The following is a 25596-nucleotide window of genomic DNA, read 5'->3' on the forward strand; positions in this document are numbered from 1 at the left end:
CAGAAGGCTGGTTTGTGGAGTGTGGGCATGATTTTGTCAGGTGAGAAAAGTGACCCTGTGTCTTATTAATCTAATAACGCCCAGACCTTTTTTCCTTAAGTCACATCGTATTTGTTTGGAAAACATTCCCTTTTCCCACCCACGCATCTTCCTCTTCGACTTCTGAACAAATGGTGCTCTAAATCTCCTGGGGGCATACAGAGACTACAGTCTCATACACGGAGTCATCTGGGCCAAACGTCTGTTTTGTGTATTTCCTTTATTACCTCCTTTTGGAGGCTGCTCCTAGCCTTTGCGGTGCCTCTGACTTCTGGGAGGGCGAGAACGCTTCCTCCACCAACACGCTGTTCTCTGCTCACACTGAGCGTATCTGCTGCACCGAGGTCAACCTACCTACTGGACACACGTAACTTAACACTCACACACAGGAGTGCTGTCCTTGAAGGACAAGGGTCTCTGCCGCTTCTCTATCCCGAGGGCCTTCTACAGGATTCTTTTTTTTAATTTATTTTGAGAGAGAGAGCAGGAGAGGGGCAGAGAGAAAGAGAGAGAATCCCAAGCAGGCTCCACGCTGTCAGCACAGAGACTGATGCAGGGCTTGGACGCCAGAACCATGAGATCATGACCTGAGCCAAAACCAAGAGTCAGACGCTTAACCGACTGAGCCACCCAGGCGCCCCAAGATTCTTAAGAACTCAATTTAGAACACTCTTGCGCAAGAGCTGGATCCTTGGGCTTATCCTCTGCTCATCACTCCCAATCGTCTCTGCTAGTATTCACTTCCACTTCCAGCTGCACCCTCGCTCGCCTCCAACTAGAGGGTTCCAAGGTCAGCATCGGCAGGTGCCGCGCTGGCCTGCTGCACGCTGCTTGTCCTGCCCCTGTTCTCTGATTGACAGCTCGCTCCGCCTTCAGGACCACAGGGCAGCACCTGCCCACTGGCCAAGGACAAAAGACAAGCATAGAAAAGATACTCTGCCTTATAGTTTGCATCCAAAAGGGTGCGGGAGACAAAACTTGCTCCCCGCGTTTGGAACCCCCTGCTTCACATTAGAAACAACAAAAGCAATTTGAAGGGCGTTAAGGGTGTCTTCTCTGCAGCTTCATAAAAGCTTTGAAAATGACGTCGACACTTCGTTACTTGACAGCATCCTGATTCCAAGTTTTCCCGTTCTGCTCTTTCTCGTTCTCTGTAGCTTGGACTCGCCACTCAGATTAGTCAAGCGGTGGTGGCACTGGAGTTATTTTTTCCCGCATTGAATATAAAGACACTCTCCCCGTGTAAAATGCACCGTTTCTGCAATTTTTATCCTTCAACACCCCTGCACCATACCAAGCACTGTGGTCACAGCGAACTTTTCGGACCCGATCGTGTCCTTGATGCATGTCCCTATTTTCTAAAGAGTCTCTATTCCACTCCTTAACCGATCAGCAACCCCGTCTAAGGGCAGTCTCCACCATGGGGACACGGTCAGCATGGGGTGCAGACAGAAACGAGTCACTGGATCACCCAGCATCACCCAGATCCAGAAAAACAGAAGAACATGTTTGGAACTGAACACTGGAAAGGGGGGGGGTGGGGTCTACTGACAGCATCACCGAAGCTCTGCAGCCGAGATACATCCTTCTTACAGCTTTGTTGCTCTGAGGCCAGATGGGATCTCCTACAATGAAGAAGGCCCTGCTCATGTAAGGCCAGCGGCCAGCAGGGCAAGGCTGGTAACTGTGTGCTCAGGGTGCACGTCACGGAGATGTTTCTGAGTGACGTCCCCGAGGTGAAGACGCGCTGCTCAGCTGCCTCATGAGCAGGGCACAGATTTCTATCAACATCTCGAGCACCACCTCCCGGGCAGGTACCCATGGGAGAGAAGATGCAGGTGAGGGGGTCACTGGGCATCAGTTGTCATGCAGGGTCTTTTTCTCTTCTAGAATTCTCGCTACAAAAAAAGTGTTTTAATGTTTACTTTGGAGAGAGAGAGAGAGAGAGAGAGAGAGAGAGAGAGAGAGAGCGCACAAGCGAGGGAGGGGCAGAGAGAAAGGGAGACACAGAATCTGAAACAGGCTCCAGGCTCTGAGCTGTCAGCACAGAGCCCGACGCGGAGCTTGAACTCCCGAGCTGTGAGATCACGACCTGAGCCGAAGTTGGATGCTTAACCCACTGAGCCACCCAGGCGCCCCTCTCTTCTGGAATTAAGTGTTCTGTGTGTATCACTTACATGTTGCTGTAATGGTTTCTATAAAGGAGTCCTTACATATTATCTGCATAGACGAGAGCTTTCCTTGATACATTAGAGCATAAAGATTGCAACCAGCTAGGATTTTTATTGATGTCAGCTTGTAAATTTAAAAAACTCTCTGATTAATTTGCCAGCATCTGTTCATCTGGGGCTTCTGTGTCCACGATCTGGGCTTTCGCACTAGGTGACTATGAATCACGACGCACTTTCAAAACAAAATAACTTCCTTTACAAATCATATTCTTCATTGTTTGTCCACCTCCGGAGAAACGCTTACAGACATTTTAGACATCTGGTATCATTCCAATGCAAAGGGTAGAAACATTTATTGTAGAATATGACAGTAACTCACTCTTAAGTGTACTATTTCCCTTATTTTATTGTAGCAACTCTCGATTCTTCAGTATAAAGAGAAATCAAAAGGAAAAGTATCTACAATCTTGGGTTAAGAAGTATGCTGAGATCTGGTGACCTAAACCCTCTATGTACAAGATATAAACATATTTGGACTTGTTTGTACACAGTTAATGGCAACCTATTCATTATAAATAGTAGTTTTAAGTTAGATTCTACAAAAATAATGATCTTGGATGGGCACATGCAGACTGGTACACATAAACTTATTTATAAAACACATCTCTATGCCTCTCTCTCTCTCTCTCTCTCTCTCTCTTTTTTTGCTTTTAAATATAAATGTTCTATTTAGCCATCAGCTAAAACGATTTAAATGCAAATCCCCAAGTCCCCAATTAAAAGTATAAAATCCACTTCTCTCCACCGCAGCTCACTTCTTCAAGTATTCTTTACCCATTAGTAAAGTCTAGGTAATTTTGTCCCATGTGAATCATAGGTACACATCCCATTTCTTCAGATATTAGACAGTCCTCCAGAGTAAAAGCTTCCTTTGTTCTGTTATGTTGGGGGGGTTTTGTGTGTTTTTTTGTTTTTGTTTTTTGTTTTTTTGTAAATATTTTGGACAGTAGGTATTTGTTCAAATACCATCTTGGTATCTACGTTCTCATACAAATAAACAAGACAAAGGGTCTTGCTCGCTGCCCTCACCCGGCTGCTCCCGGACAACACGGCAAAGCCCTTAGTTGCCTGCGGGGCCATCGGGATGGGCAGAGGACTGAGGGCCCACGAAAGGCTCGTTCTGCTTCCGGTCCTCCTTCGGGCCGGCTGCCTGGTCTGCGATGGACGAGAAGGACAGCTGGTCGTGCTCGATGATGTGTACTCGATCCTCGTCCTTGTCCTTCTTCACGTAGAACATTTTCCTGAATTTTTTCAGCTCGTGGAGTTCGCAGAAGGTTTCCAGAACTACCAGCATGGCAATGAGGCCAAGCAGAAGGTAACCTGAGTGAGAAAAAAAAAAAAAAAAAAGACAGTGTCTCAGTGGGATCGAGTCACGGATGAATCAAGGGACGCCACGGAAAGCGTGTGGGTGAAATCAAGTCATTGCCGCTTTCCGAATTTCTAGGAAGGTTCTGAGGTCCGTGGCTCCAAGATGGGTTACCCACAGGAAAATGAAGAATGACTTACCCTTGTGCAAACGTGGGATGCTCAGGATCCCAGGGTGTAATTTTTGAGGAAACAAAAAGATGGGGTTGACCTGGCATCGTTAAAGGGAAGTGGCATCCTGCAATGCCCGCCACACAAGGGTAACGTGCCGGGGGAGGGCTCTCCACCTCGGCCTCATAATCAGCGGCTCTCAAAAAGCCAGTGACACACGTCAGAAGACTTTTTGACGGTCATGAGAGCTCAGAACAGAGGCTGACACTTTCTTAAGCACTCAATACTCGTGTCAGTATTTCCACTACCGAATAAGAAGTGTCGCGAGAGAAGTAAGCTAACTGAAAATCCTTCCAGGAATGGATGCAGACGGGGAACAGGTCTTGGCGTGTGGCGATTTGCACCTGACCAGGATCCAGCTGCCCACTAAGCTGTCCATTGTGGGACAGTTATTTTGGGGCCACACGGACCACACTCACCGGTTGACTCTACCAGCTTCTTACTCCGAAATAAAAGATAACCCGCTGATTCAGGTTGAGTGGTGTTCTTTGAATTTGGTGAGGGGAAAATGGTGCTCTTAACTCAGTTCCTACACATTTAAAATCGGTTTCCAGAAAAAGAAAAAAAAATTCCATCATGGAAAGGAACAGGAAAGTGGAAATGAAAACTAAAAATAACAAAAATTCCAAAAAAAATAAAAAATAAAAAAATAAAAAAATAAAAATAACAAAAATTCCAATTTCATGGCCTAGTGGTAAAATGCTTGAGGACTGTCAGAGAACAAATGAGCGGGCTAGAAGGAGCGGCATAGTGGGAGGCGGACTATCTCAAGAATGCACGGAGATGTGGTTCTAGCATCTTTAGAATTTGGCTATTAAGTTTTGATGACAGCATGTATATTTTAGAAATAGCAATGACATTGTTGAACTCATTGACAATTCCCCTCCTTTTCCTTTATCTAGTGTTTAGTGAAGCCTTGCTCAAGCACTGGCAAAAATATCCATGGGGTTTCAGGTAAAAACTGTGGGATTCTACCCTATCCACAACCCAACATGCCTCTGGAATATTCTTTTGCTCCGGTCAGCACATATGCTATGTAGACGGCTCCAGAAAACCCGGTTCATATTGTTACGAGTGTGAAGATGATCCGAAAGGATTTAGCATCACGTGAAAAACTGAGGCGTGCGACAGTTGGGCAGAATTTACGAAAAGACTATAAACCCAAGGGAAAAGTAGAGCTAGCAAACGCAATCTCAGAAACACTCAACTTCTCGGAGTCATAAACAAACTAAATTAAAACAAGGAGGTAATATTTTACCTGATGGGTGAAAAAAAAAAAAGTTGAGATAATGTTTACCAGAGGTACCACGTGCAGCAAGACCCTCCCTAATGCTACGGGTCTATACCACCCTGTGAGAGTGGAAACCGTTACGCCCACATAATTCTGGGGACGGTCTGAGCTCATAATGCCATTCGGAAAGCACCGGGTCACTGTGTTCGGTGAGTCACAGGACAGGCATATTCACTTTGGGCCGTCAATCCCACTTCTGGGAAAGACAGCAAAGCAGAAAAAGTGTAAACGTACAGAAATATTTACTGTAGTGTTATTTATAATGCCCCCATGCCACGGTTAGATTATGGTATAGCCAGGGATGGAACATTATGTGGGCACTGAAAATAATTACGGTAACTGGAGGAAATATGAAATCATCCTTGTAACCACTTGGTGAATATTTATGGAACTCGTATAGTAGCCAGGCATTGTTCAAAGCATTCGGGTTTGTGAGGGAAGTCTCTGTCCTGGGGGAGCCCATGGTTTAATGGAGATGTGAAAATATACATAATCCAACGAAGCATGTTGTCAGGTTAAGACTACAAGACAGGGCCAGGACAGAGCATCTATTACGATTTCCTAGGAGACACGACATGAGTCAAGTCTTGAAAGAATCTTGAGACAGCAGAAATGCAAACTGTTATACATCAAGATGCAAAAGCTAGGAAAGGAGCACACAAAAATTAAGAATTTCTAAGTTCTTCATATCATACTGAATTTTGTTTTAAGTTCTTACTCATTTATCTTGGGAGAAAGAGAGAGGAAGAGAATGTGCAGAGGGAGAGTAGAGACAGAGGGGGACAGAGGATCCGAAGCCTGCTCTGTGCCGACAGCAGACAGCCTGATGCAGGGCTCGAACTCACGAACCGTGAGATCATGACCTGAGCTGGTCAGACGCTTAACCGACTGAGCCACTCAGGCGCCCTTCCATATCATACCGAATTTTAAAAAACCGTTTAAAAATTGTAAACCACTGGCCATCCAAATTTAAGATTTTCCTGGTAAATTGAAGAACACGATCGATTACTAATGGGCTACATTGTAGCCCTAGTTTTCTGGAACTTAAAATATTTGATAAAAATAGCAACTTTTCTTTTTTTAATTAAAAGTTGGTAATCCAGGGGCGCCTGGGTGGCTTGGTCGGTTAAGCGTCCGACTTCGGCTCAGGTCATGATCTCACGGTCCGTGAGTTCGAGCCCCGCGTCGGGCTCTGTGCTGACAGCTCAGAGCCTGGAGCCTGTTTCGGATTCTGTGTCTTCCTCTCTCTCTGCCCCTCCCCTATTCATGCTGTCTCTCTCTGTCTCAAAAATAAATAAATGTTAAAAAAAAATTAAAAAAAAAAAAGTTGGTAATCCAGTATATTTTGTGTGGTGCATTTTTACGCTGTAATTTATAATGTTATTAGTAGGGAATTGATCAGTCATGTTATTAGTAAGAAACTGATCAGCAGTTTTAAGTACCTGGGAAAAAGTAAGTCTCAGCAGTAAGATTTTTGCATAAAGAGTTTGCAGATTTCTCAGTGAAAAAGAGATCAGGGCTTTTATGAATGACTCCTCATTGGTAGGTGAGGAGGGGTGTGGGAATAGCAAAAGAGGCCAAGAAAGTAGAGTCTGGGAGCCTGGCTACTCACACGTGATCCCAATCTTATAGAGCTCTCTGAATTTTTGATTGTAGCCTTCTCCAGGAACGTAATCCCCTAGGCCGATGGTGCTCAGAGAAATAAAACAAAAATAAAACGACTCCAGAAAGTTCCAGTCATCCTCCAGGATGGAGAACACGGCCGCCGGGATGAAGAAGAAGCAGGACACGGTGACAAACCCGAGGAGAACAGCGTGGACGATGGCCACCACCTGCTTGGAGAAGCCCCAGCGGACATGGAAGTAGAGGACAGGCCTGCGGGTGACATGGATGGTGACACGCTGGACCACTGCCGTCAGGAACAGGAGGGTGAACGGGATGCCGATGACCGAGTAGATGATGCAGAAGGCCTTACCTCCATCTGACAAGGGCACAGTGTGGCCATAACCTGCAAGGAAGAGGGGGCCGGAAAACACATCTGTAAATGGCAAGTGCCTGCCACCCACCCCTGCCCCCTCAAACCTAGGCAAAGAATCAGTCTTCGGGTCTGATACTTTTTTTTTTAATGTTTATTTATTTTTGAGAGAGAGAGACAGAGAACACAAGCAGAGGAGGGGCAGAGAGAGGGAGACACAGAACCTGAAGCAGGCTCCAGGCTCTGAGCCGTCAGCACAGAGCCCGAGGCGGGGCTTGAACCAAGAACCATGAGATCATGACCTGAGCTGAAGTTGGACACTTAACCGACTGAGCCGCCCAGGCGCCCCAAAGGGTCTGATACTTTAAAGGCTCCATCAGAATTTTTACTGCAGTAAAATTCAACAGAGGATGCTATTGCCCTTGATAAAACCTGACGAGCTCTTTCCAACACATCCGAGTCTGGTTTTGAATTTGCTGTCAGGCTGGAATAGACAGGGGTTCTGTGTGAGAAGGGGCTGATGCCCGTTGTCCTAGACCAGCAGGGAAGACACACGAGATATGCCCCTCCGCCCCTGCCTCCCAGGATCTTCATTAGTATCCAGATACCAGTCTACACTTGCATCCAAAACAGACTGCTCACAGAACTAGAGTTCTGACAGGGACGGCTGAACTATGGGCAGGCAAAGAAGACTCCATGAAGATAAAGACATCACAAAAGAAGAAAAAATTAAGATTTAAGCACACCAAGCCACGGGATGGAACGTTTCTTTTAAAATAGTTTGCTCCATTATCTGGCTAAATGGCATATTCAGAAACTGTAAACTTTTAAAAAAAAATTTTTAACGTTTATTTATTTTTGAGAGGGAGACAGAGATAGAGAGCAAGGTGGGGAGGAGCAGAGAGAGAGAGAGAGAGAGAGAGAGAGAGAGAGAGACAGAATCCCAAGCGGGCTCCGTACCCTCAGCGCAGAGCCTGATGCGGGGCTCGAACACACAATCCGTGAGATCACGACCTGAGCCAAAACCAAGAGTCGGATGCTTAACCGACTGAGCCACCCACGCCCCCAACTGTAACCTTTTTTAGCCTTTACTCCCTCTTTGTTATTTCTGAAGGTTCCAAGATGCCATAAGTTCCCTTAAACAAACATTAAAGAAAAAAACACATTAGGGCCAATGGTCAAAACAGAGGTCTGTTTGGCTTTCCACTAGGTTTGAATCATGCCCAAATTAAGCCATTCAAAAGACTCTTCGTCCAACAAATGCTGGCAAGAGAGAATCCAGGGGGCTGAGGCTCTGTGTACTATTTTTTTTTTTTTGTTTTAAAAAAAATTTTTTTAAATGTTTACTTATTTTTGAGACAGAGAGACAAAGTGTGAGAAGGGGAAGGGCAGAGAGCGAGGGAGCCACAGAAATCCGAAGCAGGCTCCAGGCTCTGAGCTGTCAGCACAGAGCTTGACATGGGGCTCAAAACCGTGAACGGCGAGATCGTGACCTCAGCCAAAGTCCGACACTCAACTGACTGAGCCACTCTGGTGCCCCTCTGTGTCCTGTTTTTAAAATTTCAGAAGCACTTCATCCTGAAAGGCCTAACAGGCCCCAACAAGTCAGTTCAGGAAAAAGCCAACAAAACGCAGTTTTGGGGGCTCCTGGGTGGCTAAGTCGGTTGAGCGTCTGACTTTGGCTCAGGTCATGATCTCACAGGTCATGAGTTTGAGCTCCACGTCAGGCTCTGTGCTGACAGCTCCGAGCCTGGAACCTGCTTCGGATTCTGTGTCTCCCTCGCTCTCTCTGCCCCTCCCCTGCTCATGCTCTGTCTCTCTCTGTCTCAAAAATAAACAAACATTAAAAAAAAATTTTTTTTAAACGCAGTTTCTTGTGGAGCTGGGTTCTGAAGAAACCTCATATGTGTGGTCATGACCGAAAAGTTCTTTCAAACCCTGATTTCTAAAACGTATTCCCCCTTAAAAAGAAACAACTCTGAAAACCCTTCGGCTCTAGATGCCTCGATTTCCTGCTCTGTGGCACCTGCTGGGGTAGGGCCCAGGTATGGGTGATAGAAGCTTTCCCGGTTCTGCCCCTGCACGATGTCAACACAACCGTCAGGAGGTTATCTGCTGGCCCAGAAGGCACTCCAGGGAGTCCCAGAAACCTGCTGAAATTGTTTGCAGTGGGTCCACCCACCTGTCCATTTTTCTGTGACGACATTCTGGAATCTTAGATTCTCAAAAGCGTTAGGAACAGTCGTTCTGAGCCTCAGGGCCCAGAGCCATGTGGCCTTTGCACACCCGACTGCTCCCGGCGTGGCGTGCTGGGTCGGGGCGCGCCAGAGAGGGAAGGGGACAGGTGGAGGCATCCGGGGAAGAGCAGGAAAGATGGGGCCAGCGTGCCAAATGATGTTCACGCCACAGAAGGAAGCAGGAGGAAGTGACTGTTTACTCTGAGGACTGAGCAAAGCTGCCACACGACGGGAGACCGGGGCCAGTAACCGCCACGAGAGAAGCGAGGCATCGGGAGGGGTGTTCCCGTGCTCAGAGATCTCTTGGAAAGGCCATCTTACTCAACCGTAACAAAGCCCCTGGAAAGTGATGGCAGACTTGGTTCTGGGCCTGTGCAAGTGCTAGGAGACCGCGGAGCCCGACAGAGACGCCAGGGAGGGCGTCCACCGTGGCAGGGATTTTGTGGAGGAGATGGAAGGCGGCGCACATCAGCGGGACTCGCCCAAAGCCCTTAAGTCCATGACTGTATTATGGGTCGTGGTAGTGTTTTCAAAAAGTATCTGTTCTGCAGATAGTAGAACACATCAGTTTCCTGCAGCCCACCTCTCCTGTGCCGTCTGCTCTAACACAGTACCTGATTTCGCTGCTAGTAGGGAACAAAAGTAAACAAATGTCTAGTTTTAAAATATGTTAGGGTGTGATTTTCACTTCCAAATGACAACAGCTCTTTTCATTAGAACGTTAACTGAATCTCCATTCCCTAAAACATTATCCCCGAGCAACGGAGATCATCATTGCGAGACTCTACATCTCTCTCCGCAGTAAATGCGTGTCTATGCCAGCAATCGGTTTCCGCTAAGAGATTTAAAATCAGCAACATGTAGATTGCTTACTGAAAGCCCGTTTCTTCTCCTGGTGTTTACATAAATAATTTTTTGTTAATGGAAGACGAACTGTTAAATTTGCATTTCATTGGTATTCTCTACGCTTTCGGTACAGGCCATATTGGGGAATCCACTGCACGGCAATTCTTTGGCAATAGCCAGCTTAATGCATCACATGGAAACCAACCTTCAGTGCTACTGAATTTTAATGAAGTGGTGAATAGTTTACTCAAGTTCAGTCAACGGAACCCCCCAGATAAATCATGAAGCAAAGTTCGTATTTAAAAATCTCATAATTATATTCAAATCCATTATAAACTATGAAGAATGTAGCAAAATTTTAATAAACCTCACATATTTGGTGTTCTTTAAATTTTCGAAGGCTATTCACGTACTTTTGGGCATCGTAGGAGTGTATGTATAATGGAGGGGGGAGAGTCCTACATATGATAGTGTCCTAGTAAATATGGCTTCCCGTTTGGCCACTCTTACATGACAACCGTCACGCTATGCTAGCTAACATCCAATCTGGGGCTATGCCATGCTGGATCTGGGCCTTCTGGTTTTTCTGGTATTTAAGTCCTCCCGAATGGAGTACAAGACAGAGAACCTTTGTGGGCTCCTGTTCAGTTCATTACAGCAAGTCACCGTGAGGCAACTTCCTCCCACCTATCAGATGTGTTTGGGAGAGGTACGGCTTACTGCTACCTCTTGTGACCCTGCACAGAGAATAAATATTGTCATTTACCCACATTCTTTAGTATGATGTCGTACAACGCTTACATTTTCCATCAAGTTAGTTTGACACCTGCTTAAAAAAGATCTACAAAAGAAGAAACTCAACTTCTGAAATCCACCCCAGTAGAGATACTGAAATAAATTACACTGTTTCCTCTCCTCTAAAACAAGTATTCATTTGCAGTCCTGGCTTTCGCTTATTGGTTAATCTCTTTCCCAGTAGACCGTGAGCCCCTGATGGGGAAATCAGGTCCTTTTCTACTATGAAGCTCTCCGGGTTCCCCAACCACAGCACCATCCAGTCCACCGAGAACAATTAACACTGGGGTTGTAAGTGACTTCAAATTTGGGAGGGCCAGAAATTCACTACGTGGCAACAAACAGGCTTCTGGTCACGTTGACTTTGCTTGAAGTAAATTTTTGCTCCACAGTCAGTAAGTGGTTGACTTCTAGATACCTTGCACACAATAGGTCTTCATAGTTCATTGCTTTACAGCAATGTTTTCCAAAGATTCGCACGGGGATAATCTCTGTTCATCCCTTCCATCCATGTAGCTACAGGGCAGGGAATGCACAGCTTCTGTTACGTTGCTTATAACCGAAGTTGCTTACAAGGGAGAGAAGACTCCAGGGGAATCTAAACAGACTTGAAGAGAAATATGGGCAAAACCTGACAGTGGGCTACATTCACTTCATGCGATGAAGGAGGCACGGATGGTAAGAGGGCAGAGAAGTGAGAAGTCACTGGCAGTGCAAATGGCCATGCTTTTCTTGTTTATGTTTAGTAGCCCGTTCTTTTAGTACCTTTCGGATGCTTCTTGTTGATTCTACTCAATCACAGATGGTTTCTTGCTAACGTCCCAAGAGAGAGAGGCAGCGGTGTTCCCAGTTAGGACACTGCTCTGATCCTTTACCTTGGAGTGACCGTTCTGAGAGATGGGCTGTATCAACACACTGCATTTAAAAACTACAGGATCCTAGCAAATGGCCTGAATGTCATAGGGGGGAGCACCCTGCACGTTTTGCAATGCGAGTTTCAACCCAAAAGGGCAGCACCGTGGAAGAGCAGTCAGAAATGGTAACGAGGGCAAAGGGGCCCCTGCCACACATCCATCAGCCTGCGGAGACTGAGGTGCTAGAAAGGATGTAGGTGAGCTCAAAATCTCCAACAGGGCCACTTGCCATGTGTGTGTCTGAGTGTATGCAGAATTGCAAATTGCATGACAAGATTCAAATCCAAGAGTTATTATACACACTTTACAGACGAGAACCCTTGAGTTTCTGAGAGCTTAGACAACTTATTCGAAGTCAAAAAAATAATAATAAGTAGAGCCCACAATCTTTCCATTTGTATCATCCATTTTGATACAAAGGTCAATGATACCTCGAAAGTCAACTCAAGTCCTAACGTTATTTCTCAGGAGCTTGTGGTGACCAAGAGGCAGTGTTGGCCATCACTGCAAAAGGGCGCCATGTCTGGCCTGTGCCTCCATGGGGCTGCCTATGAGATAGTGAGCCTCAGGATAGGGCAGGAGGAAGGGAAACGGTGATCAGCAGGGACAAAGGACAGCACAGCGAGGTGGCGGGGGAACGCGGAGCCTGGGCAACGCTGCAGGTATCAGGGGCAGGTCGGCGCAAAACCTGTAAGGGCCATGGAGTGTGAGCACAAGCCAGGCGAGCCCCATGTTCTCGAATTCCAGTGGACCACCTGGGTAAATGGCAGGGTCATCAGTGGAGAAATGGAGAAGAGGACTGAGAAAATGAGAGCAAAACACGAAATCAGAACAAGTTAGGGGCAACCTTGGAAAGCAGAGTGTTAATATCCCAGATATTAGCAATAACTAATATCAGGGATAGAAGCACAGAAAAAGGTTCACTAAAATTCTTATCTTCCCATTCCACTGTTAAGCTTACATGTCGATAACCTGTGTGGAATCCCTGTCTGTAAACAAACATATACCTGCAGAGACACCGGTTAAATAAGACAGGCTGTCCAGTGGCCCAGAGGATTGGTTATAGTCCCAAGAATGTATAATATATAGAGAGAGAGTATTTATAATATACATATCAGGTAATAGCTTAAGTAAAAATGATCACTTACTCAATGCACAAGTACATTTTCGTTGCGAAAGTTTCAAAAAAAATGACAGTGAAGGCGAAGTCTCCTCGGCCAAAGCTCCAGGTCAAAAGCAGCTTCGTTGGGGTACTCCGGTCCTTGGTAAGACCAGCACACAGTGGTGAGTTGTGATCTTGTGATCACCGACATTCCCTTCTCGCCTTGTGCGCTACTCACGTTTCCAGCTCAGAAGAAAGCTTATTAGCGGAAACCTAAGAATAAATCCTACACTGCACGAAGAATCTACCAGCTCCCAGCAGAGGCCATTCCTGGGGGTTGACACACCCGGTTCCTAGGTGGTGCTGGCATAACCTAACTCCTTTTCTGGCACGAGTATGCAGGGACTGGGACTTCCAGGTGAGAACTGGCTTCCCTCGGGCCCTTCCACCTGGGCTCACTTTTATATGTGTCTGGCTTTTTGTTTACTTGGCTGATGATACTGCCATTTTTTCCCTCTTGGCATTCTAGAGTCAACATATAATCTGTTCACATATAAACAACTCCGTTTGGTTTTTGATGATTCTGATTGAATACGCAGTTTTTCGTAGTTTTCTACCTGTTATTACCCAACTGCAAAATAGTTAATTTTCTCATTGTATTTTAGTTTCTTTGATGTTTATCCATTTTTGAGAGAGAGAAAGACAGAGCACAAGCGGGGGAGGAGCAAAGAGAGGGAAACACAGAATCTGAAGCAGTTCCAGGCTCTGAGCCATCAGCACAGAGCCCAATGCGGGACTTGAACTCACGAACTGTGAGATCATGACCTGAGCCAAAGTCGGATGCTGAACCGACTGAGCCACCCAGGCACCCCCTTAAATTTTCTCATTTTAAACTTTAAGTAGTTTGGCCAATTTAGGAATTCCTGTTATGGATACTTTCTTTCTGAAGCATCACCAGTTTCCTGGGACTCTAAAACATTTTACCCCCTCCAAACTAATAATCCTAATACCTGACTCTCCTTGATCCTGTTTCACTGCTATACATTCTCCCGAGCACTGTTTGACTATTTAGTTTTGCGATTTCTTACCTAACCTTTTAAGCTCTAGATTTCAAATTACAATGATTCTTTGATGTGTTTCTTTTTTCCTATTTCTAGAACTGTTTCTCCCTCATTTTTAAAGGCCTGTGCCCCTGTCATGTCTTCTCTCACACTGCCCTCTGCATAATTCTCACAAGCCTGGCTTCATAAAACTGTAGTTAGGAGACAGAAGTGAGCGTGCTCCATAACATTTTCAAATGACCCATCCTCTTTCCGGCCACTGCTGATGAGCAGGTGAGCACCTGGTGGACAGCCCGGCTTCCGATCCACCGTCTTCCCTCGTGAGCCTAACTTTGTCCAGGTGCTGACAAGGCCAGTCACATTGTTTGGTTATAATGCGGGAACCCTTGCAGGAAGATGCTGTAAGTTACCCTAGTGGAGGCACAGGGAACAATCGGCCAAGGGCATTTTTGCTTATCATCATAATTACACCTGCTCCCTGTGGAAAAAAAAATCAGGTGATAATCTCTACCTTCCCAAACTCCAGCTTGTTCAATTGTCCCATCTGTTGAGCAGTGCCTTTGAAGGGCTTTGTTAGGTCACAGGACCCACCACCCACCATGAGATTATAACCAAATTATGTCACCTTTTTAGTACAGCTTTCCCAGAATCCCAAACAGTCACATTTCTTGGGTTTTCCCCAGGAAAGGGGAAAGGCAGGGTAAGCAGGCTTAGGATTGGCTGGTCTGAATAATGTCAGTGGATGTGGGAGCACAGAGGCTGGCCCTAGTTGTCTAGCATCTGGCCCCGGGGTCACTAGGGCAGCAGGACAGTGGCTTGGAGGGTGAGAGCCCCAGAAAGGAGGTGCTTAGGGGTGTGGGCTCTCGACTGGTTGGGCTGTATATGAAAGGTGTGCTCACAGAGAAGCCCTTTATTATCTAAAATTGGTTAACCCTGCCAAGGGTCGTTCCTTCTGGATCAGCAAGGCCCCAAGAGATCAAAGCATCAAATTGAAAAGAAATAATACAGGACAGCAAAGCAGGAGCCTAGTTCTGGAAAGGCATGCCCAGAGCAGTGCCAAGCCTGAGGGGCCTATTCTAGTAACCAAACCAGGAAGATGCAGTGGTATGGATAGAGGAACAGAGAGACGTGCCAGAGAGCATTTTGGGAAAAAGTCAGAGAACATGGTCCATGAAGAAACTAACTTCTGGCACTGAACTCCTAGAACCTTTAAATTCTCCCCAGGTTTGTTACTTGTTAATTCTGGGTTGCCCTTGCAGACCTGGGCAGAGTGTTCCAGAGAGAAGTGCTTGGTGTGCGAGCCCCAGGCACCATGCTGGGCGATTTATAAACACCATCTCCTTTAATCTTCATACCAGCCCTTGGAGATAAGCACGCAAGTCCCTCTTTTACAGAAAAGAGACGGTGCAATTAGTTCTAACTGCGAGCATGTGAGGGAGGCAGATCTGAACCCATTTACCGGATCTTTTCAATCTGGCCCTCGGAGCTGTGGTGAGGAGGACGAAGGGAAAATGGAAAGGGGTGACGGCGGATTACATGGGAAATAAAAGCTGGAGAAACCCGTGGATACTTCCAAAGAGAAGAATACTCTGAGATAGACCTAAGACAATGACCGCAGGGCTTGGGCTAACCCAACCCTGGGCTTCCAGAAACTCTCCCGCCCTGCCCAGGTGATCCAGTGGCCCCAGGCTATGGGGGGCGGGAGGAGAACACATCCTGGATCCTCCATTCACCTCAGACTTCTGTTTTCTAATTCTAATTTGTTGCCTTTGTCTTGGGGTTACTCCCAAGATTTCTTTCGGCCTTTGGTCTAACCTAAATGAAATCTCCAGGTCATCTCTGATCTGTCCGGTCCCAATTCCATGAGAAGAGCAAAAGAGGGCTTATCCGATCCTCACTGCGAATGCAAGCCACATAATGCTCGCAGACATTAGCACCTGCCCAGCGGGGGCACTGCCATGGTCGTGCCCCGGCATCCCCATGCCAGCTGCTGCTTATCATGCTCCCCGCCCTCCCCCCCCAGCCCTTGTACCGGGGGTCAGCACACCTGCACGCGCCCAGGCTCCCACCTGCCTGTCACCCACGGCCCCACCCTTCCACCGCTGGGACATTGGTAGGAAGAGTTAACACTGACTCAAAGTCTGATCGTTCTTGAAAGTGGCACAGCTGAAGAATCACACATTATATATACTCTTGTTGGTGTTTTTTATTATTTATTTTTATTGTCCCCTCTCACTCGTTCCTGACCATTTCTTAGGGATTTCTGTCAGCAGGACAACACAGTGAAGCTGAAGAAGGCAAAGGAAACAGCGGGTCTCGTTTTTCCTAAAGCCCCAATATATTACACAAGGCTTCCTGATGTAGAAACTGAAGCAGTGTCCCCCCCACCCCTGCCACTTCCCTCGGGTTTGCCTTCGGGTTGGACATGATTATCCTGCAGCCATGACTACCACGAGGTTTAAAAGTGATTACACTGGAAAGGCTTCCCAGTGATATACTTTTACAACAAGCTTTCACAATTCATGCTGTTGGCTTCCCTCCGTCCCCCCAACCCAGTATGCTGTGCAGGCAACTCAGGATTTCTTTCCCCCCGAAAGAGTTGGGCACCTTGCCCTGTGGAAGACTGGCTCAAAAGGTAATGGAAAAAGTGCGGGGTGACAAGGAGAAGACACGCCATTTACTTGGTGCTGAAATCCCGCTTCCCACCCATCACATTACGGATGGAGACCCTAGCCCGGCCCAAAGCTTAACTCCAGACTAGAAGAAGCCAAAGTATGTCCTAAACTCGCATGCGGTGTGAAGGGGGGCGGGGGGGGGGGAGCCCTAGACACCTGCTGAATCAAACCACATTTCCACTCTTCCCTTTACAGGGACTCAAAACAGTAATGTCCCAAGGGTTCTAGGGAGTCTGGGAGGGAAACAGGTGTCCATGGGAAAATGGCCTTGATGGGAAAATCTCTACACCTTTTGGAGGGAGAGCCTCCTGGAACAAAGTAAACGTTGTTCTTTTTCTTTTTCATCAGACTGTAAAGACTTGAAGGCTCTTGAACTCTGAGAACACGGGGTGGAAGGTGCAAACAAAAAAAGTCGTTTGCGATACCACACTTGTCAACTAAGTGGTGCTTAGGGGAAGAGGAATCGGATTTCCTAACTGAAATCCAGGCTCTGCTTCTTACGAGCTGTGTGACCCTGAGAAACTTGATGCCTTAGTTTCCTCATCTGTCAAATATGAATAGTACTTCCTCCCCTCATAAAATAACCCACATAGAGCAACGAGCACAGATGCGGGTGCATATGAAGTCCAGGGAAGTTAAACTCCTCTTCCGATGCTGAAAGGGATAGCTAATGGAATGATCTCGACAATACCTACACTCTTCCAGGTGGCTGTACTGTTCCTAGGCACACTAGTTAGAAGTTCTCTTTTCTCACCTCTGTTCTCTGTACACATTTTAATTCTCCTCACATCCTTCCAGACATCTTTCGCAGCAATGGTTGAAGCAGTCCCTCATAAGGATTGAAGACCTGACAACAGCACTTAGGGAACAATTTGATATTGGAACTTTGTGGCCGCTCCGTAGTTTGGGAGGCTACTAATGACCCGCCTCTCCCCGCCCAACAGAAAAATCCAAAGACTCCCTTTCAGGTTCTTATTCCCTCCATTGTAAACTGACCCAATACGGTGGCCATTAACCAGTCACATTTCCAAGAGGAGATACCAGCAGATTCCAACGATCAAAGGTAGGTGAAAACTCCAGGTCCCCGCCCACAAAACTCCTCTACTAAGTGTGGTGCATTACAACAAAAAAGAGACACAAAACAGTCACACAACGCGTTGTAGGCTGAGGGCAATTCAAACTCTCTACATTAGGTAGTTGAACGAGTAGTTCGTTGAAAGGTCAGATGGAACGCTCTTCTTTTTTTTTTTTAATTTTTTTTTCAACGTTTTTTATTATTTTTTGGGACAGAGAGAGACAGAGCATGAACGGGGGAGGGGCAGAGAGAGAGGGAGACACAGAATCGGAAACAGGCTCCAGGCTCCGAGCCATCAGCCCCGAGCCTGACGCGGGGCTCGAACTCACGGACCGCGAGATCGTGACCTGGCTGAAGTCGGACGCTTAACCGACTGCGCCACCCAGGCGCCCCATGGAACGCTCTTCTTGAAGCCGGATTCAACTACTTTCTAGTCAAATCAGGTGACAAAATCCTCAGTTCCTTCCTTACGTGGCAGAGCACAGAACAGGACAGAGTCCTAGGCCTTGACTACCACCGTCAGGGACACCCATTTGCCTGGTGCATGAAGATTTTAAGCCCGCTTCAGGCCCGGGGAGATGAACGACTTCTCTAGTTAATCCACATAAATTCACACCACCACTCTTAACTTGTGAAAAGTACCTCTAAGTACTCCTTATGCTAATTAATAGACTCTCTGGTCTAGCTATGGAGGTACCTGCTGAGATAGACTTAGGAAAGTAGATTCCTAGTTAGAGTCTTTCAAATGATAACTAACTTTCCCTCCAGCAGTCCTAATTAGCAACTTGGCAGGCTAACTCCCGGCCTCCGGAGTGCAGATTCCTTGAAAAGAGAGCTATCGCGTTCTCCAGGTATTAAAATACAACATTTTTTCCTTCTGAGTGTCTGCCAATGGACAGGCCTTTCCTTCTAGGGAATCTTGCTGCTCTGGGTGCTGGGTTATGGCCCAGTCAGTGCAGGCTCCCCTTCAGGAGCAACCGTGAGTGGGGCCTTTGTGCTGGGAGGCCCGTAGCTGTAGCTGGTGTGTTAAATTCAGAATATGCAGATTATGATTTGCTGACTGAGGACGCACAAGCCACCCATATGAGGCAGCTCCCTCAGCATCCGAGCTCTTACTTGGGGGAAGAGAAAAAACACAGGGTCATTCAACCCTGTGCAGTTTCAACCCACTAACCCGAAAGGAAGGAAGTCACAAGATTCATGACTTACAGATCCCAGATACGGGAGGGGGGAGGGCGTGGTAGGGGGGCAGGGGGCTAAGCCAGGGGAAGGGCGTTCCTTCATCCTAGGTCTTGGGGGAGGCTGGGGTAGACAGCAGGCCAGCAAGCACCTGTTACTTACCAGATGGTTGGGGAGGAGGTCCCTAACTTTTTATGGGCTCGACTCTGAGCGGTTATTTTCAAAGCTGCCCCAGGAAAAGCAACGTGGGAACACGGGGCAGGAATCCGCAGCTCAGGTCCTTATTTAAATGTCCAGACCCTGGGTGTGAGCAGGGTCATCGCTGCCCGGGCGGTGACTCAAAATAGCCGTTTTCCCTTCACAGACTCAGTTTCCTGCCTTAGCCCCAGAGTAGAAAGGTGGGGAGCAGGGTCACTTGCACCCACCCAGGACACGGACCTTTGTTACCGTAAGCCAGGAGATTGGGGGGGGGGGCCCGTCACCACAGCACCGCCTTGCCAAAATTTACTAATACGCCAAGAAAACATGAAAAGAAGGTGGGGGAGGCACGTGGGACGGATGAGGCGCGGGTGGTAGAATTGAGCGGGTGGACAGCTGGCCTGTGGGTACCTGGAGTCCTCGGTATACAATTCTCTAATTTTGTACGAATTTTGTAATAACCGATCATAAAAAGTAAAAAAAGTGGAGGCTTTGAAATGCGGACGTAAGGACAGCTTTTCATCTAGACGACCTCCGAGAGAGTTCTAGACTTTCTTCATGCCTTGGAATCTCGCTTCTTACAGACAGCACTCCAAGTATAACAGAAGAATTAGAACCCAGAAGTGTGGCACGTAACACACACTACAATCCGGCCAAGTGTGATTTCTTAGTTTAATGCCCTCTAAACCTAGAACGATTCCATAATCTCCTTGGATGGAGGAGCCGAAACCTCACGTTGTTCTTTCAGGGCACGAACTCCTGGGCCCCCAGCGACCCACAAGTCCAGGGGCTGACCAGATAGAGGGGAGTAAATTGTGGGTTTAAAAAAAAATTTTTTTTAAATAACTTTTTAATGTTTATTTATTTTTGAGAGCAAGAGAGAGAGAGAGAGAGAGAGAAAGGAGGAGGAGGGGCAGAGAGAGAGGGAGACACAGAATCCGAAGCAGGCTCCAGGCTCTGAGCTGTCGGCACAGAGCCCGACGTGAGGCTTGAACCCATGAACCACGAGATCCTGACCTGAGCCAAAGTCGGACATTCGACCTGAGCCATCCAGGAGCCCCACGCTCTGGGGTTTAAAGCAAGCCAGCTGTCTGCTCCTGCATGTGGGACAGAATTCTTGGAGGAGCCCAGGTCCATCTGCCAGGCTGGAGGGGCGCCGCCCAGGGAGCAAACACAACACACAGGCTGAGCCGGACGTCCATCATCCTGTGAAACTAGCATGGCACACGAGGATGGAGGGCACAGCACCGGAGGACAGGAGAGCTGGCGGCCAGCACCGAAAAGGCAAAGCCGCCCTCCCCATCAGCATCTGGCACTGGTGTTCATGGGATCACTGAGGGGCAGCAGGGTAGGGAAGGCGGTGGGTCCCGTGAAGGGCAGACACTCCCCCATCCGCCACGGCACGGACACCCTCCTCTCAAGGGACCTCACAGGGCTCACCCTGCTCTCCGCTGGGCAGTGTGCTCTGCCACGGGCTCACTTGAGCCCTAAACTTCAACTAATGTTGGCTGAGCCCCGACTGTGCACCAGGCGACGGGTCTGACAAGACCGTTTGTTTCCACGAGCGATTGCAGAGGCTCTGATTCGTGAAGCTAGAACACCCTGGCTCGGGAGAAAGGACCCGCAGAAGCCAAACAATCACACGTGCCCCTGGGAAGTACCGAGAGGATTTCATCTGCAGCAAAGTCCTATTTCGACGAGAAAGACTTAAATGAAAGGAACAGAGGCGCAGATGACATCTCGTTTATAACACTGACAGGTTAATAAGGGGACTCGGGTACCACATTCCACAAGATTAAACATTTGGTGCAACAAAGTCGTTTGGAATAAAAGTCTCTAGCTCACGGCTGGGATGGAGTTTGGGTGGAGAAAGCAGAGAGAGCGAGGCCTCACTGGCTGCTCCAGGTTTGGCGGGGAGATTTGCAGGCTCAAAACGCACTTCCCTTCAACTGGCTCGATCGGAGTTTTTATCCAAGCCGCTCCGGTGAGTCAGGTCTGCCTTCTCAAGGGCACCGGTGGTTAGAAAAATCCTAAAATTGGGGCATCTGGGTGGCTCAGTCGGTTAAGTGTCTGCCTCTTGGTTTCGGCTCAGGTCACGGGCTCACGGTTCACGGGTTCGAGCCCCGCGTCGGGCTCTGCGCTGACAGCGTGGGGCCTGCTTGGGATTCCTTCGCTCTCTCCCTGACCTTCCCCTGCTCGCTCTGTCTCTCTCACAGTAAATAAACTTAAAAAAAAAAAAAAAAAGGAAGAAAAATCCTAAAATTAATTCTACCCTCATGTTCTGCAGTTTCTAAGCACCATTTGACCAAACCCGCTTCTCCTCCACCTTGAGACACTTTCTCCCTCGGTCTGAGACACACAGACTCTCCCTGGCTGTCTCCCAGTGTGTCCAGACTCTTCCCAGTTCCCTCCCCTGGTCCCTTCTCCTCGGTGGGCCTGCCACCTTAGGGCCCTCAAAATCCCCTCTATCTACACTCGCTCCCTTTCCTGTGTCTTCTGCCTCAGGGCCCACAAAAAGAGAAACATGGTGCTAACCCTAAACCTCTGCCCACCCCCCGGAGAGCTCAACGGGATCAGAGGCTAGCCGACCTGTGGCCTGTTAGCAGCATCTTCCATTTTAGGCAGCTCCGCCCTGGGCAATCGCATCCAGACCTATGGCTTTCAACACCATTTACACCTGTGGCCCCTCAACCCTGGCAGGGCATTGACTTCACCGGGAGATGTCTTAAATACCATTGAAATTTCCTTTCAACTGCTCTAGGATGGACTGCGGGTATCGGTTATCTTTTTTTTTCTTTTCAAAGCTCCCCAAGAGTCACCAGTTAGGGCTGAGAACCAGTGACCTATATTTGATGACTCCCAAATGTACTTGCCTTCACCTGTTTCCTGAGCTCCAAATTCAGGCCAAACATCCAATTCAAAATCCCATCTGGGCCCTCTTGGGGCGCCTGGGTGGCTCAGTCGGTTAAGCGTCCAACATCGGCTCAGGTCATGATCTCACGGTTTGTGAGTTCGAGCCCCGCATCGGGCTCTGTGCTGACATCTCAGAGCCCGGAGCCCGCTTCGGATTCTCTGTCTCCCCCTCTCTCTCTGCCCCTCCCCCGCTCATGCTCTGTTTCTCTCTCTGAAAAATAAACAAACATTAAAAACAAAGACAACATCCCATCTGGAATGTGGCATAGGCACCTCAAAATTACCATGTCCGCAAAAGATTTCTTGATTACATCATGCTGAGGGCCTCCCCCCCCCCCTCCCCCGCCCACCCCCGTCCCACCATCACCTGTCACCATGGAACCCAGGCCCACATGCCCCCTGGTGGTTCTCATTTCAAGCAACAGCATTAGTATCTGTTTAGTTCTTCAGGCCAAGTATCAGCTAGATTTTTAAAGATTCTTCTCTCCCTGTCCCCAGCACATCCTGCTGGTTCTACTTCCAGAAGAGGTTCTAAATCAGAGCACTCTTTATCATTGCCACACCTGTTGACCCAAGCCACGTGATTTCTTTCCTGTGTGACTTTCACAGCCGCCCCCCCCCCCCCCCAGGAGCCCGTCCTCCACCCTCTCACGCACAGGAGACCCTTGTGTTAGTTTCCCGTGGCTGCCGCCACAAATTACCACCCACGGGTGGCTTAAAACAGCAGAAATGTGTTGTGTCACTGTTCTGCGGGCCAGAAGCCTGAAACCAAGGTGGGGGCGGAGCCCTCCACCCTCCACAGGCTCTAGGGGAGAGAGTCCTTCCTCGCCTCTTCCAGCCTCTGGTGGCTCCAGGCTTCGAGGAAGGTGGCTTCCTTGGCTTGTGGCCACATCACTCCAGTCTCCGCCTCCCGCTCCACACGGCCTCCCCTCTGCACCTTCTCATTTTCTGTCTCATTTCAGGACATGTGATGTCACTGTATCCAGGGCCCATCCAAATAATACAGATGATCTCATCTCCAGATTCTTCATTACATCTGCAAGGACCCTTTTCCAAAGAAGGTTATGGTTACTAGTTACAGGGGTTAGGATATGACTATAAATTGGGGGGGGGGGCGGTGGGCACCATCAACCCAGTACAACACTGTCTTTTAACAGTGCAAATTATACCACATCACCTCGTTAGATTAAAATGCTCCAATGCCTTTTCACGGCAAGTACCAGAAAGAGAATGAAATCCTACATTCCTTGCTGTTTCATAAAGGCTCTACAGGATTTCGCTCCTGTCTGTAACCAAATTTCCTCCTACCATCCCCCTCACATATGACCCTGTGGACACCCCGGCCCTGGATCGACTCTTCGGCAAGTTCAAGCTCCGACCTCAGAGCCTTTGCACGTGCTGCTCCCCAGTCTTCCAGGACCGGTACCTCCCCCTCCTGCTGGCCTCAGCCTCAGCGTCACTACCGCAAGAGAAGGCTTTCAGGTCACCCTCTCTAAAGTAGCTCCGTCCCCTTCCAGACACCGACGCCCCCTCCCCTGCTGGCAGTTTCCTGTGGCACCAACCCCATCACGTGCCGACCGCCTCCCTAACCAAAACGGAGACCGGGGTCTCGTCTGTCGTGTTCACGGCCGCGCGCCTAAGCGCCGGGAAGAGCTGCTTCGCCAGTAGGGTGCACATCCCTCCACGTTCTAAATATTCTACCCTGAGCGTGAATGGTGGGGGTGGGGGGGCCAGGTGAGCTTAAACCACGCCCTGTCTGGAGAGGAGGCTATAGTTGCGGGGTCCGTATATGGACTCAGCCACATCACACCCAGGCAGCAGGGGTGCAGGGGGGAGCCAATGTTAGCTACCCCTGCCCACCTGCTCTAAGACCCATGGGGCAGCCCACACCCATTGAAGAAATCCAGGTCTCCATTCACGCCTCTTCTGCCTTCTGTAAACGGGTCACAACAGGTACCGAGGATAAGATAAGGAAGGAGAAGCACAGTAAGGGAGGAAGCACGGAGTTTAAAGGGAAGTCACTCTGGGAAAAGCCCGGTACCAAAAATAGGAGCTCGTCAGAGAAAATGGCACACGAGGGAAGCAAGAGCAAGACTGAATTCACACAGACAAGAATTCCAGTCAGCGCACGGGGGGTGGGCCCTTCCCTCACCCCCGAAATCCCATCCAGCCATTTAAGTTCAACTAGTACTTATGTGCACCCCCCCCGCCCCCTACACCAAGGCCCTCATCGTATACACTCCAGGCCCCCACCTCTCTTCATCAAACCCAGCCCCCCCCCCATTCCCACCCAGCTGGCCACGCCCCACAGCTGCCACTAACCCAACGTACACACGGGCTGGTCAGCACCCCCCCCCCGCCCCCCGACCTGCCTTCTCCAGGCTGGAGATCACCTCCACTGTCCACCCACCAGCTGCCTTAGAGTAAGCCCTCACTCTTAACATCCAAGTGGACACCAAGAGCCATTGACTTGGGAAGACTTTCTCTAATTTACTCCTTTTTCTCTATCACCACCATGATATCTTAGATGAGACCTTTATCATCCGTCCCCCGTAGGAACAGCTCCTGCTGGCTTTTCTCCTACCCTGCCCATCCCCCCACACTGCCATTTCTCACCACAAAAAGGGCTAAAATTCAGGTCCCTCCTGTGAGCACTTGGTGCCCGTGTGTCCAGCCTCACTGCTTGGTCACGGCTGGATCGAAGCGAACCCGGAGACGTTCTCAGGACACCCCATGCCCTTTACACTTATGTGATTTTGCACACGCTGCTGCTCCCTTACCTGTTTCTGACCTGCCCCCGAGCCCCTCGGGCACTGGTCCCCACATAGGCTCCCACAGCAGAGGACACATGTTGTTGTGACAGCCACAAGGCACCCGGGACCCAGAGGTCCGGCGAAGCTGCGCATTTCCTTTCCCTGCCACCCCAGAAGCCAGGAGTGACCCCACGACATGGCTCTGACTAATGAGATCTGAGTGGGAATCTGCTGGAGGGAAACCTTTGTTTCCTCCTGCTTGGACCACCAGCAGCGTGTCTGGAGCTCAGGGCCCGTCTTGTGACTCTGAGGGCCTTGCATGAGGATGGAAACAGCCTGGGATGAAGGGACCAGCCACCTGGAGCAGCCAGCCCTACGCCAGCAACCGCTCACAGGCAGACCTTTATCATGGGAGAAAAACCGCACCCCCCACCCCCGTCAATTTAAACCATTACAAACTGCAACTTTTGTTTACCGTGGCTGAAAGCAATCTTAATTGGTATTCTACTATAACGATCCATTTACAGGGTTCTTTAAGATATGCTTGATCCCTCGGGCTCTATCTTCTCTCTCCCTCTAACTCTGGAACCCAGCAAAGCCTCTCAAGTGGTGAACCCCACTGCCACACAAGGCTCTGAGCATCGTCGCCCAGGAGGAAAGCAGTCCTACAGGCTGTTACAGGCAGACTGGAGGCAGACCGGACCTTTACTCTCAACGTTATTCCAGAAAAGCATCTCTTTTGGAGCAATTTACAGGGGTACCTGCCCAACAGATTA

The 25596-nt window shown here is 48.6% G+C and overlaps 1 protein-coding gene across 1 annotated transcript in view; it reads right to left on the minus strand.

Annotated features, from left to right (window-relative positions):
* Window positions 1–2293: 2293 nt before the first annotated feature.
* KCNK1 (potassium two pore domain channel subfamily K member 1) overlaps window positions 2294–25596 on the minus strand; it is a 53061-nt gene continuing 29758 nt past the window's right edge. Inside the window, exons 2-3 of the mRNA XM_042960840.1 lie at window positions 6710–7105; window positions 2294–3590 (exon numbers count right to left, since the gene is read on the minus strand). Of these exons, the coding sequence (XP_042816774.1) occupies window positions 3331–3590; window positions 6710–7105 (656 nt within the window). The 3' untranslated portion in view covers window positions 2294–3330. The remainder of the gene's footprint in view (window positions 3591–6709; window positions 7106–25596) is intronic.

This window comes from Panthera tigris, chromosome D2 (genome assembly GCF_018350195.1).
Source record: "Panthera tigris isolate Pti1 chromosome D2, P.tigris_Pti1_mat1.1, whole genome shotgun sequence".
Taxonomy (NCBI): Eukaryota; Metazoa; Chordata; class Mammalia; order Carnivora; family Felidae; genus Panthera; species Panthera tigris.